This window comes from Rhinolophus sinicus, linkage group LG10 (genome assembly GCF_036562045.2).
Source record: "Rhinolophus sinicus isolate RSC01 linkage group LG10, ASM3656204v1, whole genome shotgun sequence".
NCBI lineage: Eukaryota > Metazoa > Chordata > Mammalia > Chiroptera > Rhinolophidae > Rhinolophus > Rhinolophus sinicus.
This window is the reverse complement of record NC_133759.1, coordinates 72,438,846-72,457,087: the sequence shown is the minus strand read 5'-3', so window position 1 is coordinate 72,457,087 and position 18,242 is coordinate 72,438,846. Positions and strand designations below refer to the sequence as shown.

Below are 18,242 nucleotides of genomic sequence, written 5' to 3'. Positions count from 1 at the left end.
CCGGGGTTCAGTTCTGCGTGAGCTGCCAGGAGAGGGTCAGGCTGGAGAAAAATGTGGACTGCTGGGCCCCCAGCACCCTCCTCCACCCCATTTCAAATCCAGAACATTCTCAGGGAAGTAGAAAAAACAGGGACTTGCGGCCCCCTAGCCATGGCCCTTGGCTGGGCTGTTGGGAGGTGAGAGGAGCAGGTGGTGGGCGGGGTCCGGGCAGGGCTGCTCTTGGGAAGCAGCGGTGTGACACCCTGCCCCCACCCCTCCTGCCCCACTCCCAGGGACCGAGCCCTCACTCAGTAAATATGAGTTCATTAATAGCTTGATTAATCACACCTCATATTTTTGTGGTGCCTTTAAAAATAAAACATTTGAAAGCACTTTCACACCCATCCTGGGCCTCAGAGTTACACAGGCAAGCCTTGTCATCCCAGACTGCAGGTGAGAAAAGGGGGGCTCAGTCTCAGAGCAGTAACGTGTCAGGATGTGGTGGGGGCAGCCTGGAGTGCAGAGCCCTCTCCCTGCACAATGTGCCTGTGGGCTGCTCTGTGACCCTCAGGGTCTCCCTGCAGAACAAGAGTAAAAGGGCCACCCTTGGGCAGATCTTCTGAAATTCAAGGGAGAAGGAGAGGTGGTCACTCAATCACTCTACAAATATTCCATCAGTATCCAGGCCGGACCTGGGCTCCTGCCCTGAGCAGAGGCAGTGTGCAAACAAATCCACCCCCATCCTGAATGTGACGTGCACCCTGGAAGAAGGCTCAGGGGACAGGATGGACACTCGGGCAGGTGACAAAGAGTATAGATCCAGGAAGACCTCCTGAAGGAGGTAGCACATTTGCTGAAACTTGAAGGCTGGGTAAAGGTTCCCAGATGGGGCGGGTCCACCACTCGCTTGCTTCTCCTGTGGTGACAACTATAGCACCAGTGATGACAGGGCCCGATGCAGAGAGGACTAACAGTATGTATGGTTTCCTGGAAGAATGAGGTGGGGGAACCCCTGTTTCCAGAGGAAGTGACAGCGGAGCTGGTCCCTGAGAAGGTAGGAAAGTGTTGGCAGAGGAGGAAGGAAGGGTGTTTTAGAGAGAAGGGTGTTTTGGGCAGAGACCTGGAGGTGGGAGGCAGTGCCTTGGAGGGACCAGTGGGCTTTTTGCACAGGGAAGCTGGCCAGGTGTCTGAGCCAGAACGGAAGGCCCAGGGATACCAGCCAAAAGCGTTTGGTGCTGTCCTGAAATGCCCATGGAAGCCAGGCAGCAAACAGAAATAGAAGAAGCAGGCCTGGGTTGCAGCAATAGGGAGTGGCGGGGACTTTGGCGAACTAGAGAGTTCTTGCCCTGTTGAAAGGATCCTGGATCATTTGGTAGTGAGCTTGTTGTCTGTGTTAGACGAGTATGGGATTCACGTCAGAGAGAAAGAATACTCAGTCTACTGGTCTGCGACGTGGTGGGGAGAGACCCAAAGTTCACACTGGGCCTAACTGGGACAGTGAGGCATCTGGCAGATTGCCGGTGCTGCCCACAAGGGTGAAGGTCACACAGAAGGCGCAGGGGTCAGAGGGAGGGGAAGCCAGCTGTGGCTGCCCAGTCAGCTTCTGTAGCCCCACGAGGACATCCAGTGGGGTCTGAATTTACCCCCACCCCATGCCCTTAGAGTGTCCTTGCTAGAAGGCATAGCTGTAACCTGGAGGGTACCCATTGGGTTCCACCCGATAAATGTACCCCCCGGGGTAGGGAGGGAAGGCCGTGCCAACGTGGCATGACGGAGGCCCTGGAGAAGTGAGCTATGTCCCTTATTGGTCACAGTACATTTATTTTTCATTAGCAGTTAAACGCAGACATGAGGGATTGTGCTGGGTTCAGCGGGCAGATGACGCGAGCAGTGCTTGGTACGCTGATCGATAGGGAGGCTGGAGGGCCACGCACCCACCCCCTGCTCACACCCTAAGCCAGTACCCCTGCCCACCTAGCCTCCTGCCAGTAGGCTGGCACAGGCCATCGCATTGAGCCTCTGCAAGGTGAGGCCCGGGCAGGCCCAGTACCTGCTACTGGGGCTCCCACACCTTTCTAGAGCCTATGACAACTGCCCTGAGCCCCCTGGGGTCCCTACTAAGGGATCCAGTTTGGCCCCCAGGGTCCACAGAGATGCTGTGGTTTCCCCTATAAATGTCTAGAGGCCACTGGACCTACCAGCCCCCCACTCCAGGCCCAGCCTTGGGAGCTCGCCATCCAATTCATTCTCTAGACCTTGCATCCTGAGCCCGATGCAGCCCTAACCTCGCTGAGCCTGCTGTCTGAATCAGGGGCGGCAAGTGACTGCTGAGTGACTGTGAAGAGCAATAACAAAAGGGACATAAGGCTTTCCGGACACTGTGTGAGTCCAGGGCCAGAGCTGGGCTGTCTGGGGAAAGTGACTCCCTCTCAGGCCTCAGAGTCCCCACTTATAAGATGTCCAGATGGCTCTTCCCTTCTGCTTGCATCCCCACCCCACCCCCATCCTGAGGGCAACACACCTGCCAGTTCTGTGCCTCAGTTTCCTCATCAGCCCCTACCCCTGAAGAGAATGCTATAAGGATTACTGAGCTGAAGGAGATGAAAACCTTTGGCATCGTCAGTGCAAAACCAGTGGGTCCTGACAGCAGCCAACATTCATTGAGCACGTGCGAAGTGCCGTTTTTTCATTTCATCCTCACAACAGCCCTAAGTATTGGGTACCATCTCCTCATTCCGCAGGAGTGGAAACAGGCTGGTGGGGGAAGGCAGGGGGCGGGGGCGGGAAGGGGAGCTTGCCTGAAGCCACACCAGGTTTCTCAGCCTCTGGGCAGGCATTCTCAGCTCACCTGCCCGGCCCAGGAGGCTACAGGACCAGACACAAATCCCCTCCCCCAAATCACAATCTTGGCGGGGGAGGGGGCTGACTGCCACCTTAGAAAGAGAGGGTTCCTGAGCAGGCAGGAAACAAGGGCAGTGTGGATGCCCCCTGGGGGCTGGGTCCAGGCCCAAGAAGCCAGGCCTTCCTGTTAGAAGCCCTCCGTGGGTTTGAGACTGCCTGTGGAGAGGGTAGTAGAGCCAGGCAGCTGCCCCGACAGGCAGACAGAACCCTCCATAGCACAGATGACAAAAGGGTAGTTTGCCCAAGGTTACCACTAGCAGGGAGCAGAGTGGGTCTCTGAAGCCAAGTTTTTCTCTTTTTGCACAGAGGCACATGTGGACTGTGAGTATGCTGGTGGGGACATCACCGCAGCCCTGAGGGAGGCCAGGTCGTCAGGGGGCTGTTTGATGGGCAGCTGGGTGGGGAGGCTGAGGATGTCCCCACTCCATCCTCCCCCCCTTCACCCCCTCCCTCTCAGCAGTCCTGCTGGTCCAGCAGCCTGTCAGGCTGCTGTAAGGTTTACCTCTGCCAAAGCCTCAGAGCCAATTACCTGTGTAATTAGCAACAAATGACTTGTGGGATGGTTGTGGTTTTCAGTTAAAATTAGAAGGAAACCCATATCCAGGTCTCCTTGAAGGGTGGGGCGTGGCCCAGGCCCTCAGGCTCCCAGACACTGTTCTGGCTCCCATCCTGCGGAGCCCACCGGCAGTCCAGGCCCACCCCCATGGCCCTCCCTGGGGCCTCTCCCGTAGCTCTGCGACCTCACTGTTTTCTTCACTTGGTATTTTCTGAGCAGCTAGTGAATGAGGGGCCAGGAATAGGGATGGACCTGGCAGCAGCCTGGAGGCAGCCAGAGCACCAGAGGAAGGGAATCCTGTCCTGCAGGGGTCCTCCCCCCAGCTTTCCCCTGGACCCCCAGGGTGCTGGGTTGCCTCACCAGATCCCTGAACTCCTACCAGGGACATAATGAGCTGGGTTGCTGCTGCCCTTGTCTCATTCATCTCTCCACAGTCTTCAGAAGTGTGTGGGGGGGCTGCCTCTTCCCCCACTTTACAGAGGGAGACAGTCAGGCTTGGGAGGGTGCATTTGGCAATCCACATTGCCAGGCTGGAAGCGGGAGGCAGCCTGGCCTCACTCCTCCCACGGACCCCACCAGCTGGCTCCCATGGCCCAGCCCCACCCCTGAACGGGCAGGGAGCTCCCTGAGGGCCAGAGGCCTGGCTCAGTTTCCCCCCTTGCCCTGTTGCAGGTGCTCAGCAGAGTGCCACGGTGGCCAACCCGGTGCCCGGTGCCAACCCAGACCTGCTTCCCCACTTCCTGGTGGAGCCCGAGGACGTGTACATCGTCAAGAACAAGCCAGTGCTGCTGGCGTGCAAGGCTACACCTGCCACGCAGATCTTCTTCAAGTGCAACGGGGAGTGGGTGCGCCAGGTGGACCACGTGATCGAGCGCAGCACTGACGGGAGCAGCGGTGAGGCGGGTGGGGCAGGGCGGTGGGCGGGGCCACATGACGTGGAGATCCAGAGAGGGCCCTGTGGGGCTGGCTGCATGCCTGTGAGCAGGAGGCCACGATGCGACCAGGTCCCCAGGAGAGGCAGGAGCCCACACCTCCAGCCCCTGTATATATACCAAGGCCTGCCCTGGGAGGCCTTACAGAATGGTGAGGGAGTAAGAGGGAAGCCCCGGAAAATGCCCCAGGGGGCCCAGAATAGAGGGGCTGTATCTGAGCCTGAGCAGGGCCTGGACAGCCATGCCAACAAAGAAAGCGGAGTTGGAGGGAGTGGGTCCCAGATGATCGAAGAGCTCAGGGACCTCACACTCTGATTGTTTAATTTTTGCGTCCATTCATTCGTTCATTCACTTATTCATTCACACATTCCCTGAGCACCGGCTCTGTGCTAGGGACACAGCCCCGCAGAGAGGGGGGCAGCCTGGTGACCTCTCAGCGAGTCCTAGGAGCTGTGGCAGCCAGAGGACAGCAGGACCAAGGCTGCCTAGTGGAGGTGACATGGAAGCAGAAGGGGCATGGTAACTGGTCAGGAAGAGAAGAGGTCGCCCCAGGCAAGGGACACGGCACAACAAAGACCTGGCGGCAGATGAGCGGTGTGCAGGTTGGGGGTCAGCAGGGAGTGGGCACAGGGGGCAGTGGTGCCATCTGGGAGCCTCACCCATTCAGCTCTGGAGTGAGGTCACAGTCCCATAGGGTTTCAAGCTGTAGAATGACGTGGACAGACCTGTGGGTGACATTCGGGGGCCAGTGTAGGGGGCCTGGAGGGAGGGGCAGATCCAGAGATGCTGGGGAGGGGGAACCAGTGGGACTCGGTGGAGATGTGGAGGGAGGGGTTTCCAGGCAGTGAGCAGACCCAAGAAGGGCCTCTTCTGTGGGACACCCCATGCCCTGCCCCCAGCCTGGCCATCGGCTTCAGGTGGGCCATGGGGACCAGCATTCCCCACCAGCAGGCGGGTGGAGCTGACAACAGCCTCTCCTCCTCACTAACTGGAGCCCAGTTAAGCTTATTTCCTCTTCCTTAGCCTTCATGCTTTGTGGAGCCCTCGGGTAAAGTCCTGAGCCCCTTTTCCTGGACACCTCAGCCAGCCTGAGATATACAGCACACACTCCCTGTGGGGTATACAGCCACCAGGGTGAGGCCAGAGCCATAGTGCAGCCGGGGACAGGCAGGCTGCACCCAGGACAACTCACACTGATGCCAAGGCAGGCAGGGGACAGCAGGCCCACAGGGGTGGCCCATACTTCAGGCAGAAGGCACTAGGTGACCCGAGAAGGATCCCAGAGGAGAGTACCATCTAAGTTCAGTCTTAAGACCACCTCGGACCAGCATTTCCCAGGCCAAGGGCCAGAAGTGCTGAAGTAGGAATGACAGGCCAGCCATGGGGCCAGATTGGGGTGGGAGAAATGGGCCCAGGCATAGGCAGGAGGCTGTCGCCAGACTTGCACTGTGGGAAGTTGGTGCTGGGCAGAGGGAGGCTGGAGGACAGCCATTTCTGCCCAGCAGAAATGGAAGCTCTCACAGTAACCTGGATGTGAGCCGACAAGTCCTGAATTCAGGCCAGGTGTGATTTGGTCCTCAGAACCAGCCTGTCGTTACAGACGGGATGGAGGCCTTGGCTCTGACTCCTCCAGGGACACAAAAGGGCTCCAACCACGCATTCTGACCGCAGAAGTCACCCTCCTCCCCTACCAGGGTCAGCAGGGGCTGGTCTTCCCCACAAATGTCAGTCCTCCCCCTGCCCGCACCCCTTTCCCGTCAGTGATTCCTGCCCAGGCCCTTGATCCCGGCAGGGCCCTGGCCTACACAGTGCAATGCTGGCAGCTTCCTTCCTGCAGTCCTCAGGTGTTAGTTGAGCAGCTGCTCTGTGCTGGGCCTGGGGCTAAGTTAGGGGCTAAAAATTCAGCCCCCAAGACTCTTGGAGCAGGTGGCCCTGCTTTGCCCGCCACCCTTGGGAGGAACAATGACTTGTGTGGCCCAAGAGAGTCCATGGCCCCCTAAGCACTTCCCAGAGCTTCTGCTTACGTTACCCAGGAGAGCTGCCAGAACCCTCCTGCTCACGTGGGCAGCTTTGGGGCCCACATTGTCCCAGTGGGAGGGTCTACCCCTCCCAGGTAAGTCCCCTCCCCTTTGTGAGCCTCAGTTTCTTCATCTGTAAATGGGGATGAGGAGAGCGCCCTTGCAAGTTGGTGGGGGAAGCCATGAGATCTCACATACCCAGTCAGAGCTCAGCTCCAGGCCTTTCCTCTCTCCCCACCCGACACCCAGGGCCATAATGAGTCTCCCCACTGCTGTCGCAGGTCCCCCAGGGAAAGCACAGGTAAGGGGGAGGAAGCGACAGCCAGAGACCTGCTTTTCTGCAGCATTGAGGGTCTGCCCTGGAACCTCTGGGAGGCCCCAGGCCAGCCTAGCGCCCTGCTGCTCCCAGCCTTCCCCTCGGGGCTCCCCACACACACCCCTCCTTGTCTCCTGCAAGCATGAGGCCTGGGACCATGGCTTGGCTGAAACCCAGGCCCAGCGTGCACACAGAGCCCCCAGCCTATAGTCCCCAACAGGCCTTGCTCCCTTCAAGCCAGACAAGCAGCAGAGCTCACGGGGACATGTCCCACCTGTAACCACCAGGGCCCTCTCCTACCCTCAACATCCAACCTCAGGCCTCCCGTGGCCAGCACGTCTGAGTTTTCATTGATCTTATTGATTTCTTAACCCAAAGCCATTGACTGCTTGGAGATGCAGAGATAGGCTTCCCTTACCCACAAACAGATGTCACAACTGTGGTACCATGCCGACACACAGACCAAAGACGCTGACCCAGAAATATTCTGTGGTCAGGCAAGTATGACAGCAATCGGAAGTCAACCCAGATCTGCGGCTGTACCCATTCCTGTGTGGGCTGGAGGTGGACTCCCCAATAGTGAACACCCTTATCTCCCCATCCCTTGCCCCTATTCCCCATCCGGAGGGCCAGGGGTTAGGGACCAAAGCCTGAAAACCCTCAACCCAAAACCTGCTGATGCTGTAAAAGCCTGAAATTTGCTGAGCCAGGCTTCAGAGTCCAGTCTGGGAGTATACTTTATTGTGTGTTACACAAACTGATTGGGTATGAGATGTAGATTGGTGAGAAGGTGAGAACCTCAGCCCCAGCTTGGCCTCAGAACCCCCGCCCCCACCCCGCCAACCCTCAACCTCCCAGAAATACTCAGCACAGCTCCCCATCACGTCTCCCATGTGCCCATGGCATTGTCACAGCCGCTCACACCCCACATGCTCCTGGGCCAGCAGGGACTCCTCCTTCCTCCCCACCCTTCCCCAAGGCTGGCATCTGCTCACGTTTGCTAGGCAGGTGCAGACACAGCCATGTCCAGAAACTGCTCCCAGGAGCCTGGCTACCAGGTGACCTGCAGAGTGGAGGATGCAGCCCCTCACCTCAATGATGGGGCAGAGCAGGGTTTGGGTCTCCCCCTGGGTCCTCTGCCCTCCGGGAGCTTGTGGGGCTCAAGGGCGCTGCCTAGAGGTGGGACGAGGCAGACAAACTTGGTCTTCATTCATGGCAGCAGGAAGGAGATGAAACGGGGGCAGGACAGAAGTGGGAGGAGTCAGGGATAAAGAAATAGGGTGCTTAAATTTAGAGCTTTTCTCCTAGGCCGATTTGCAGGTTGGTGCGGGAGCTCCCCTATCCCCCGCCCCCAAGGGGATGGAGTGGCCCGTAGACCTGCCCACCAGGAGAAAAAGTTCCCAGTTGAGAATGTTCTGGAGGGCTCCACCTGAGCATGTGCATGGCTTATCCTCAGCTGCTCCAAGACTCGGTGTGCTTGACAGAAGGCTGGTGCCCAGGGTCCCTTCTACAGACAGACTCTGTGAGGGACGCTTGGTTCTCAGCCCTCATCCCACGCCCAGTGAACCCCTGATAAGGCTTCAGCCAGAGGCAACATCCACCCCCAGTTTCCTGTGAGAACTCCCAGGGCAAGGGTGAGTGGTAGAAAAGTCTGGGGGTCCAGTGTGGGAGCCTGAAAGACTCGCAAGGAGGGGTGTAGGCAGGGGTCAGGGAAAGACACGTTAGAGAAACTAAGAGAGAAAACAGCCTCCCTGCTCAGCTGGGCCGCTGTTCCTCCTGCAATGCAGCTCTAATTAAATTTCTCTGTTAACAATGGAAACACATTGCTGCCGGGACTCTCTCCCTCTTTCTGATAAGCCAATGACCCGAGGGAAATTGGGGTCAGGGGGAGGAGAAATTGGAAACAAACAGTCTTTTCTCACTCCTGGGACACTGGTTCTGGCTGAGGGCCAGGAGGCTGGAGGACCGGGGCTACCATCTGAGGACTTCTGGGTCCTCACAAGGTCTCAGACCTGCCCCCGCATCCCCCGTACCTGGGTCCCAGAGTGGCCAAGGGCAGAGGGCTCGGTTCATTCTTGAGAGGGGTCTTCCCAGCCCAGATGGTCCCAATACCCATCACAGGGCATCCTCCCCTGTGGGTCACCCCCTTACCTTCACCAACAATTCTCTCTATGGCCTGGGCAGCCCCAGCTCACCCCAGGGTGACTATAGAACATCTTGAACATTCTTTAGACTCAGACAGCCATAGAAGGAGGACCTATGACAAGCCCCTCGCCCTCTGAGCCTCTGTTTACTCATCCATAGAGTGGGAGCAGTGGATGTTGGAAGATAATAAACCAGCATGTGGGAACTGCTTGCTAAGCCCAGGGGTCTATTATCATACTATGTAATAGCTGTAATTATATTGTTAATAGCTGCTATTATATTATCACATGTCAGGATCCACTTGCTAACCCCCAGCAAGCTGAGCCAGATCTTTCCTCACCCTTTTTACCCACAAGGCCCCTAGGGCTGACCTGTGTGTCCCACCCCTCTGCCTCTGGTCCTGGGAGGCCAGCCACTGCTGCCAGAAGCTCCTCTGTGCCCTGGTCTCTGAAACAACATGAAGCCCCATTAGGGACTTTTTGTAAGTGAATCCAGGAAGACAGGCCTTGGGTGACAAAGTATAGAGTGGAAGTGCTAAGAACCTCCCCCTCCATGCCTTCAGGGGATATAAACGGAGCTCCCTGTGGGTCCCCCAGAGTTCCCTCCAGGCTGAGGGCTGCCCCTGTGTCTGCTGTCATCAGGATGGGACTGGGAGGGTCTGTGTGGCCCAGGGCCCTGGTAATCCGCCCCTCATGCCCCCAGGCCTGCCCGCCATGGAGGTTCGCATCAATGTCTCGAGGCAGCAGGTGGAGAAGGTGTTCGGGCTGGAGGAATACTGGTGCCAGTGCGTGGCCTGGAGCTCCTCGGGCACCACCAAGAGTCAGAAGGCTTACATCCGCATTGCCTGTGAGTCCAGGGCTTGGCCCACAGGCGGGGGTGGCCCCGGGGTGTCACTGGGGAAGGGTGTCTGGTCAGAAAGCCCCAGGAGGAAGTGCCTATGGACACTGCCCAGCCACCCCTATGACCCTGCGCACTTGGTGCTTCCTTCGACCATGCGTCATGGCCCCTGTGAGACCAGGGGACAGGCTGGCTGGGCTGACCAGGCGTGAGGCACTCAGGCTGGAGGACAACTCTTGTTTTTCTCCCAGATTTACGCAAGAACTTCGAGCAGGAGCCACTAGCCAAGGAGGTGTCCCTGGAGCAGGGCATCGTGCTGCCCTGCCGCCCGCCAGAGGGCATCCCCCCGGCCGAGGTGAGAGGGACTCCAGGCTTGGGTCCTGCCTGCCCAGCCCCCCGGGCTGAACCCCCAGGGGCTACTGTTGCTCCCGGTGGGGCTAGCGTGGGCAGGCAGTGCAGCAGCATGGCTCCCTCTCGCAGGTGGAGTGGCTCCGGAACGAGGACCTGGTGGACCCGTCCCTGGACCCCAATGTGTACATCACACGGGAGCACAGCCTGGTGGTGCGACAGGCCCGCCTGGCCGACACGGCCAACTATACCTGCGTGGCCAAGAACATCGTGGCACGCCGTCGCAGCACCTCCGCGGCCGTCATTGTCTACGGTGAGCCCCAGCACCAGCAGGGCAGCGCGCGAGGCACAGAAGGTGTCCTCAGGGCAGCACTGTGGCTGGCTCCCCAGTGAGCCAGGGACAGGTGGGCCAGGCTGTGGCCTGACCGGGAAGGGCAGAGAGCTCGCTGTGGCTGTCAGGGGGCTGAGGGGCATTTCTGGGAAAAGGTGTGGGGCGGGTTTGCGGTCATCTGTGGCCAGGCCATTCCTTGGCTTACTTGTGGGCATGGGGCGTTGTGCAGAGGGAAATGAGGGGACAGAGGGAATCTAGGAAAGGCAAGCCCAGGTGGGGAGTAGTGCCCTGGGCACCCCCAGGAGCAGGCACAGGGAGGGCGTGCGGGAGTTGCCCCTGTGAAAGGCTGGGGTGTGAGCCAGAGGGCCTGGGAGCTGCAGTTAGGGCTGGCTTCCCTGCACGCCCGCAGTACCCGCTGGCAGAATGGGCTGTGAAGCAGGCACTGCCCAGGGGCAGTGGGCAGAGCATGGCCTCCCCTCCAGGGCTTCCCTCCCAGCACAGCCGCAGGCCCTGTGCCTTCCTGCCCTGGCCCCTAGGCCAGCGTGTCTGAGGAAGCCCCCCACTCCCTGACCCCAGTCCTTCTCTGTCCGGCCAGTGAACGGTGGGTGGTCGACGTGGACTGAGTGGTCCGTGTGCAGCGCCAGCTGTGGGCGCGGCTGGCAGAAACGGAGCCGGAGCTGCACCAACCCGGCACCTCTCAACGGGGGCGCCTTCTGTGAGGGGCAGAATGTCCAGAAAACAGCCTGCGCCACCCTGTGCCCAGGTACCAGTGGCCGCCGCCTCCCGCATCGCTCCTCACCACACCATCTCCGCACCCTGGCTCCATCTTGCCCACCAGCCTGCCCCCCATGGATCCATCCCACCTGCCCACACACAGGGCCAGGCTAAGTGCGAGGCCGAGATGGGGTTCACTGTGCTGGAGGCAGAACTCCGTCCATGTCCGGCTCAGCCTCAGCAGAGGGGCTGAGTCCCAGGGACTGAGGTACAGTCAGGACAGGTACAGTCAGTGTGGGGCAGGGGCAGGGCTCAGCCTGAGGCTGCAGGAGGGCCATCGTGGGACCCAGAGCCCACACTGCCCCAGGGCCAGAACGGCCCCTAGTGTGAGGAGAGTTAAGCAGGCCAGTATCATGCGCCTCCCGTCATGAGCATGTGTCATCCAGGCCAGCTGGACACCAGAGGGTGTGCAGACCAGCGGGACTAGCCCTGGCCTTGCACGTAGAGCGTGGGCTGGCCCCCCAGGCTGACCACACCATCTCTTCTCTGTCTGTGTCTGTCTTGCATCTAGTTGACGGCAGCTGGAGCCCGTGGAGCAAGTGGTCGGCCTGTGGGCTGGACTGTACCCACTGGCGGAGCCGGGAGTGCTCTGACCCCGCGCCCCGTAACGGAGGCGAGGAGTGCAGGGGCACTGACCTGGACACCCGCAACTGCACCAGCGATCTCTGTGTGCACAGTGAGTCCTCTCTGCCCCGGGAGTCCTCTTCAGTTTGCCAGAGTTGGTCCTGCCCAGCCCTCGGGAGGTGGTGGCTAAGGGAGTCAGTCCCCTGCCACTCCCTCTCCAAAGCTCAGGACCCTCCGGGACCCCTGCCATCCCTGACACACCCACACATGTGCCCCTGCACACCACAGTACTTCCCGCGCCTGTCCCAAGACAATCGTACATTTGAGCCTTTGCCTTTCCGTGTACACACGGACCCAGGATCAGTCCCCAAACCCTTCCCCCTCCTCTCCCGCAGCTTCACCTGCTGCCGATTCCCCAAGTGCACGTGCACGTCCTGTGGGGACACAGGGCTTGTGAGGCCTGTTAATTACAAGGCCATAACTAACAATTAAAGATCTCTGTTGGGTTTTTTTTCTCTAGAACACACCCTCCCCCATTCTTTCAATTAAAAACCTAATTACCTGTGTCAATTCCTTTCTGATGGACATTTCTTCCATTATGCAAAGCCCTTCTAAAGTCAATACAGCTTCCTCCAAGCAGTCAATCACCCCTCCTGGGCCCTGCCCCAGGCCTGGAGAGGCCAACTAGGAGAACCCTGTCAGGGACCTGCCAAGAACCAGAGTGGCAGACCCCCCAGGAAGCAAATCCCCTGCTTTGGGGATCTGGGATGCTCCTCCCAGCCCCCGCTGCCCTGGGCCCCAGTAGAGCAGGGTTCAGCCTAGCAGCCTGGCCCCAGGCCTGCCCGGGAAGTGTCTCCTCCCCTCCATTCTCCAGCAGCAGCCACCTCAACCTGAATGGAGCCTATGAGGGATGCAACGTGCTCCGAGTGACACAGCAAGGTGGTGGCAGATGCAGGGCTGGGGTACACACGTGCCGACTTTCACGCTCCCTGCTAGTGTCCACTGCCCCACCGGTGCTGCTGCCCAAGGAGTGGGGGCCTCATCCTCCTAGGGTGGAGACCGCTGACCTCTCCTTCCCGGCCTCCTGCACCCTGCCCCTCCCAAGGCCGTGCTCTCTCCCGCAGCCACTTCCGGGCCTGAGGACGTGGCCCTGTACGTGGGCCTCATTGCGGTGGCTGTGTGCCTCCTCCTGCTGCTGCTCGTCCTCGTCCTGGTTTATTGCCGCAAGAAGGAGGGGCTGGACTCGGACGTGGCCGACTCGTCCATCCTCACTTCAGGCTTCCAGCCAGTCAGCATCAAGCCCAGCAAAGCAGGTGGGATGCTCCAGCCCCCAACACTCCTGCCTGGGGCCTCCACGCCAGGGTCGCCCAGACAGGGCCATCCCCATTGCCATTCCCTGAGTCTGTCTTTATCCCGCAGACAACCCCCATCTGCTCACCATCCAGCCAGACCTCAGCACCACCACCACCACCTACCAGGGCAGCCTGTGTCCCCGGCAGGACGGGCCCAGCCCCAAGTTCCAGCTCACCAATGGGCACCTGCTCAGCCCGCTGAGTGGTGGCCGCCACACGCTGCACCACAGCTCACCAACCTCGGAGGCCGAGGACTTCGTCTCCCGCCTGTCCACCCAGAACTACTTCCGCTCCCTGCCACGCGGCACCAGCAACATGGCCTATGGGACCTTCAACTTCCTCGGGGGCCGGCTGATGATCCCCCATACAGGTGGGACGGGCCACAGAGTGCTCCGGTAGCTCTAAGGGGCAAGATTAGCCTCCGTGTCCCTCATGGAGGAGGGTGGGACAGCCCGGAAGTTTTCCCTGTGCCGCTCAGCCTCACCCCGAGTGCTGAGCCAGGCCAGCAAGGAAAGGGGGTAGAGTTTGGACGAGGATGCAGTCATGGCTGGCAGGGGGCCAGCATGGAGGCCCTGGCCCTAGCTGTCTCCCTTCTGTGGCCTAGGCCATAGGATTCACATACACAGCGGACAGTGTGCGTGTGCCGGGCTCTGTCCAGGCCCTGGGCCCCTATGTGGAACAGGTGAAGAGATAGCAAAGGACCAACACCTGGGCAGGGCGCTCCTCCACCCACCACCTCATGTAAACCCCTCTAACAGGGTCCCTGAGACACCTTGATGGACTCCGGGGACCCTTTCCATGGTCACCTTTTGGGGAAGCCCCTGGTGTGGCTGGTCACTCCCACCCTGAAATTCTCTGTTCCCTCGGCTTAGATGACCCCACGTGTCCTGATTGTTTGGCCCCTGGCCCCTCTCCAGCTGCTCCGGGTGCCTGTTCCCTAAATGTAGGTGTTCATCAGAGCTCCCTCCCCCACTCGGTGGCTTTAGTCGCTATGTCTGTGCAGATCACTCCCACGCCTCCAACCCCAGCTGCCATTCTCCTGGGTGACAGATTCGTACACCCAGTTGCCTCCGGGGCAGCTCCATCTGGATGTCTCACAGCAGCTCAGATTCCTTGTGCCTAAAACAGCACCGTCTCCCACCCTCCCCCAGGAGCTCCTGCTCCTCGGCTTTCCCCACCTCAGGGACAGCACAGTGGGGTTGTTGGAGTCAGAAACTCGGGGCCACCGTGACCTCCTGCTCTTCTTCACTTGCCTCCTCACCTCTACACCAGCTTTAGTCACACACCCATCCTGTCATTCTTCCTCCTCAACTTCTCTTGCACGCTCCTGCTTCCTGTCTTTCCCACTGCCTCGCAACACCTACTGGTCATCTGGTTCACAGCTCCTAGCATTCACCCAGTGAAGCCACACTTCATCTTGTCCCTCCCTTGCTTGAAACCTTTCTGGGGCTCCCCAGTACCCCTTGCAAAACCCACATGACAAGGCCACAATGGCCCGTCCCCTGCTGGCCAGCTGCAGTGGCCTCTCCCCTCCCAAGCACACTTCTGCACATTGCAGCCATGTAGGCTCTCAGCGCCCCACGTACACCGTGCTGCCCTCTGCACACACGAGTCCCTCTCCCCCGTGCACCGGGTCTTAGCCTGGCAGCCCTCCCTCTCTGTGCCTCATATCCCTGCCAAAGAGCTGCCAGGATAAAGACATGAGATGGGCCATGCCATGCTCTTAAAAAGGGACAGGCACGCAGTGGGTGCTCGGTGACCATTGGTGGGGTGGGTGAGCTGCAGCTCCCCCCGCTCTCCTCCAGCACCCAGCACCTTTTACTGCCATCCACTCATCTCTCTCCTTGCTGGGCTTGGTGCTTGATGAGAGCAGGGCTCGTGGTTTTCCCTCACTTTCCTGAGTACCTGTACTCAGCATGAGCATTCATTGAATGAGAATGGGGGGGGTGTGAACCTCTGCCACAGAGAGCATTCATGCGCAGATCTCTGGGACTGTCACTAACACTGGCTGGCTGTACCGGGGGCAGTGCAGGCTGGTGAAGGAAGCAGTAGCAGTAAATGCCATCACTGGCTCCCCTCTGCCAGGCTGCAGTTCCCGGGAGGTGGTGACTTACCATCAGCCTACCTGGTCACCCTCTCTGGAGAGCGTGCCTGTGCTTTTGGACATGGTGGGGTAAAGTCACAGAATTTCTCCCCCTCTTCCTAATGTAGGGGCTCCCTATCCTAAAAGGGCAGGAAGTGGGGGCAGAACCACCTCTCGCCAGCCCCACAACTACTCCCTAGCCCCCGACTTCAAATGTCCTGCCCCACTGCCTCTTCCCTGGAACGACTCCCCCTCAGCAAGCACTTTCTGGTGCTGCCCCTGTAAGACGCTGGGACAGGTGAATCGATGGCCCCAGACCAGGGCGGGCTACCAAAGTGGGCAAGGTTGTTAAAGGCCCGGCCCCACCTGCAGGGGGCCACTGCCAAGTGAGGAGCCAAGTCCTACCTGGTGGCTGAGAGTGGCCTGGAGGTGGCCAGGGCCGACAGAGGCGGGGGAAGCTTGAGCAGGGCAGGAGGGCGGGGCACCAGCCTTGTTCCGGGCAATGGTTCCAGAAAGACAAGTATGCTGCACAGACTTGGCTGGAGATGCTGCTGGAAAGGCAGTAGCGGCCAGCGGTGAAGGGCCCTAGGTGCCAGGCCAGGGAGCTGGACTTTATGCCGGAGGCAGGGAAAGTAGCTACAGCATACCTGGCACCTTTTGTTCCAGCGTTTTCTGTGCCCAGGCTAACTGGGCATGCTTTTCCCATCTGAGTCCCCTCAGCCTTTCTTAGGGTCACTGTGATTCAGCTTCATGCCTGTGTGTGTGTAGTTGGATAGCCTGACAGCCCCTGTGGCACCTCTGTCCCCAGGCCAGGCCAGGGTCTGTCAGTCCTCAAAGGGCGGCTCATGTAGGGCTGGCAGGGGGGGTGTTTGGTGTCTCTGGTGCTAAGCCCGCCCCTCCCGCTCTGCCCCAGGGATCAGCCTCCTCATCCCCCCAGATTCCATACCCCGTGGAAAGATCTACGAGATCTACCTCACACTGCACAAGCCCGAGGATGTGAGGTGTGGGCATGGGCCCTGCTGCTGGGGCTGGGTGGGTCCTGCCCCCTGCCTGCAGTCACCACGAAGCCCCCTGCCCACCCACTGCGGGGCCTGGTCTGGCCTGGGGGAGGGAGGGCCAGGGGTCAGCTGCCTGTAAGCTCTGCAGCCCTGTTCCCACCCCCCGCCCGGCCCTGCCCTATTCTAGGACGGCCCACTGATGCCTTTCCCTCCCCACCTGTATTTCCCCACTTGAGGTTGCCCCTAGCCGGCTGTCAGACCCTGCTGAGTCCCATCGTTAGCTGCGGGCCCCCCGGTGTCCTGCTAACCCGGCCTGTCATCCTCTCCATGGACCACTGTGGGGAGCCCAGCCCTGAGAGCTGGAGCCTGCGCCTCAAAAAGCAATCCTGCGAGGGCACCTGGGAGGTAAGCAGGGACGGCCCCATGGCCCACCCAAGGGAACCAGCGCAGGGCTCCAAGTGGAACCCGGCTTCCCACCTGGCCCTTGAGCCATGTCCCTGTCCCCAGTCTCTGGCCACCCCTGCACTTGGCCGTGAGCTGACCCATCGGGCCCTGTACGCAGGACGTACTGCACCTGGGTGAGGAGGCGCCATCCCACCTCTACTACTGCCAGCTGGAGGCCAGCTCCTGCTACGTCTTCACCGAGCAGCTGGGCCGCTTCGCCCTGGTGGGAGAAGCCCTCAGCGTGGCCGCTGCCAAGCGCCTCAAGCTGCTTCTGTTTGCCCCCATGGCCTGCACCTCCCTGGAGTACAACATCCGAGTCTACTGCCTGCACGACACCCGCGATGCACTCAAGGTACTGCCCCTGCCCCCGCCCGCCTGTGGGGAGGCTGTGCCTGGCAGAGAGGGCTGAGGCCTCTGGCCCTGGGGGAGGGCTGGTGGCTGCGGTCCTTCCCCAGGCTCAGCTGACACCTGGGACACTGCTACAGGAAGTGGTGCAGCTGGAGAAGCAGCTGGGAGGACAGCTGATCCAGGAGCCTCGTGTCCTGCATTTGAAAGACAGTTACCACAACCTGCGCCTGTCCATCCATGACGTGCCCAGCTCCCTGTGGAAGAGCAAACTTCTCGTCAGCTACCAGGTGAGGGCACTCAAGGTCCTGGAGTGGGCACACTTGCTGCGGGGCACACCTAATGCCGCACCTCTGTCCCCCCCCACCCCCAGGAGATCCCCTTTTATCACATCTGGAATGGCACGCAGCAGTTCCTGCACTGCACCTTCACCTTGGAGCGTGTCAGCCCCAGCACCAGTGACCTGGCCTGCAAGGTGTGGGTGTGGCAGGTGGAGGGTGACGGGCAGAGCTTCAGCATCAATGTCAACATCACCAAGGTGGGCAGGGGGCGTTGGCACCACCGTAACCCAGCCCACCAGCATCACCACCCCGGGCCGCCCCTGCCATCTCCTCCTGGGAACCAGATGCTGCGTGGCCTCCACAGTCTCAGGGGAGAGGCGTGGGTGCAAACACAGACAGATGCACACAGACGCCGTGGGGCTTGGGGAGGGTTCAGGAGAGGATGTGGGAGCAGCAAGAGGGAGAGGGGGAGCAGCCGGGGCCCTGGGCCTCCCTGCAGACGGACTTCGTACTGGCCTCGAAGAGTCAGGAAGAGCTAGGCAGCACTGAGGAAGGTGAGAGCAGTACAGTGACTTCTGAGTGGTCAGCAGAGGCTGGCCGGGGGTGACTTGGGGATGGCTGGTGGAAGAGAGGAGGGGATGAAGCCAGACTGCTCTCTGGCCGTGTCATTGCAGCTCTGAGCCCCAATGGGGGGGTGCCCAGGAAGTGCCAGTGTATGTGCCACCATGCTCTGGGGTGGTTTGGATGCTCCCCCCGAGGGAGATGGCAGATGGCCTGGACCAGGGAAAGTTCTAACAGTTATCTCCACTCCTTCATGCCCCAGGACACGAGATTCACCGAGCTGCTGGCTCTGGAGAGTGAAGGGGGGGTTCCAGCCCTAGTGGGCCCCAGTGCCTTCAAGATCCCCTTCCTCATTCGGCAGAAGATCATTACCAGCCTGGACCCCCCCTGTAACCGGGGTGCTGACTGGCGGACTCTGGCCCAGAAACTCCACCTTGACAGGTGGGTGGGAGATGGGCAGGGAGGGGCTGCAAAGGC

The 18,242-nt window shown here is 60.1% G+C and overlaps 1 protein-coding gene across 2 annotated transcripts in view; it reads left to right on the top strand.

Moving 5' to 3' along the window:
- Positions 1 to 18,242, top strand: part of UNC5A (unc-5 netrin receptor A) — a 58,486-nt gene that overhangs the window by 38,917 nt on the left and 1,327 nt on the right. Inside the window, exons 2-15 of one of the 2 annotated variants that reach the window (XM_019756090.2) lie at positions 4,109 to 4,330; positions 9,550 to 9,693; positions 9,936 to 10,039; positions 10,165 to 10,345; positions 10,959 to 11,126; positions 11,649 to 11,813; positions 12,826 to 13,014; positions 13,121 to 13,423; positions 16,050 to 16,137; positions 16,371 to 16,539; positions 16,697 to 16,930; positions 17,064 to 17,213; positions 17,297 to 17,461; positions 18,028 to 18,206. In XM_019756090.2, the coding sequence (XP_019611649.2) occupies positions 4,109 to 4,330; positions 9,550 to 9,693; positions 9,936 to 10,039; positions 10,165 to 10,345; positions 10,959 to 11,126; positions 11,649 to 11,813; positions 12,826 to 13,014; positions 13,121 to 13,423; positions 16,050 to 16,137; positions 16,371 to 16,539; positions 16,697 to 16,930; positions 17,064 to 17,213; positions 17,297 to 17,461; positions 18,028 to 18,206 (2,461 nt within the window). The remainder of the gene's footprint in view (positions 1 to 4,108; positions 4,331 to 9,549; positions 9,694 to 9,935; positions 10,040 to 10,164; positions 10,346 to 10,958; positions 11,127 to 11,648; positions 11,814 to 12,825; positions 13,015 to 13,120; positions 13,424 to 16,049; positions 16,138 to 16,370; positions 16,540 to 16,696; positions 16,931 to 17,063; positions 17,214 to 17,296; positions 17,462 to 18,027; positions 18,207 to 18,242) is intronic. The other variant, XM_019756091.2, reaches the window with a different exon arrangement.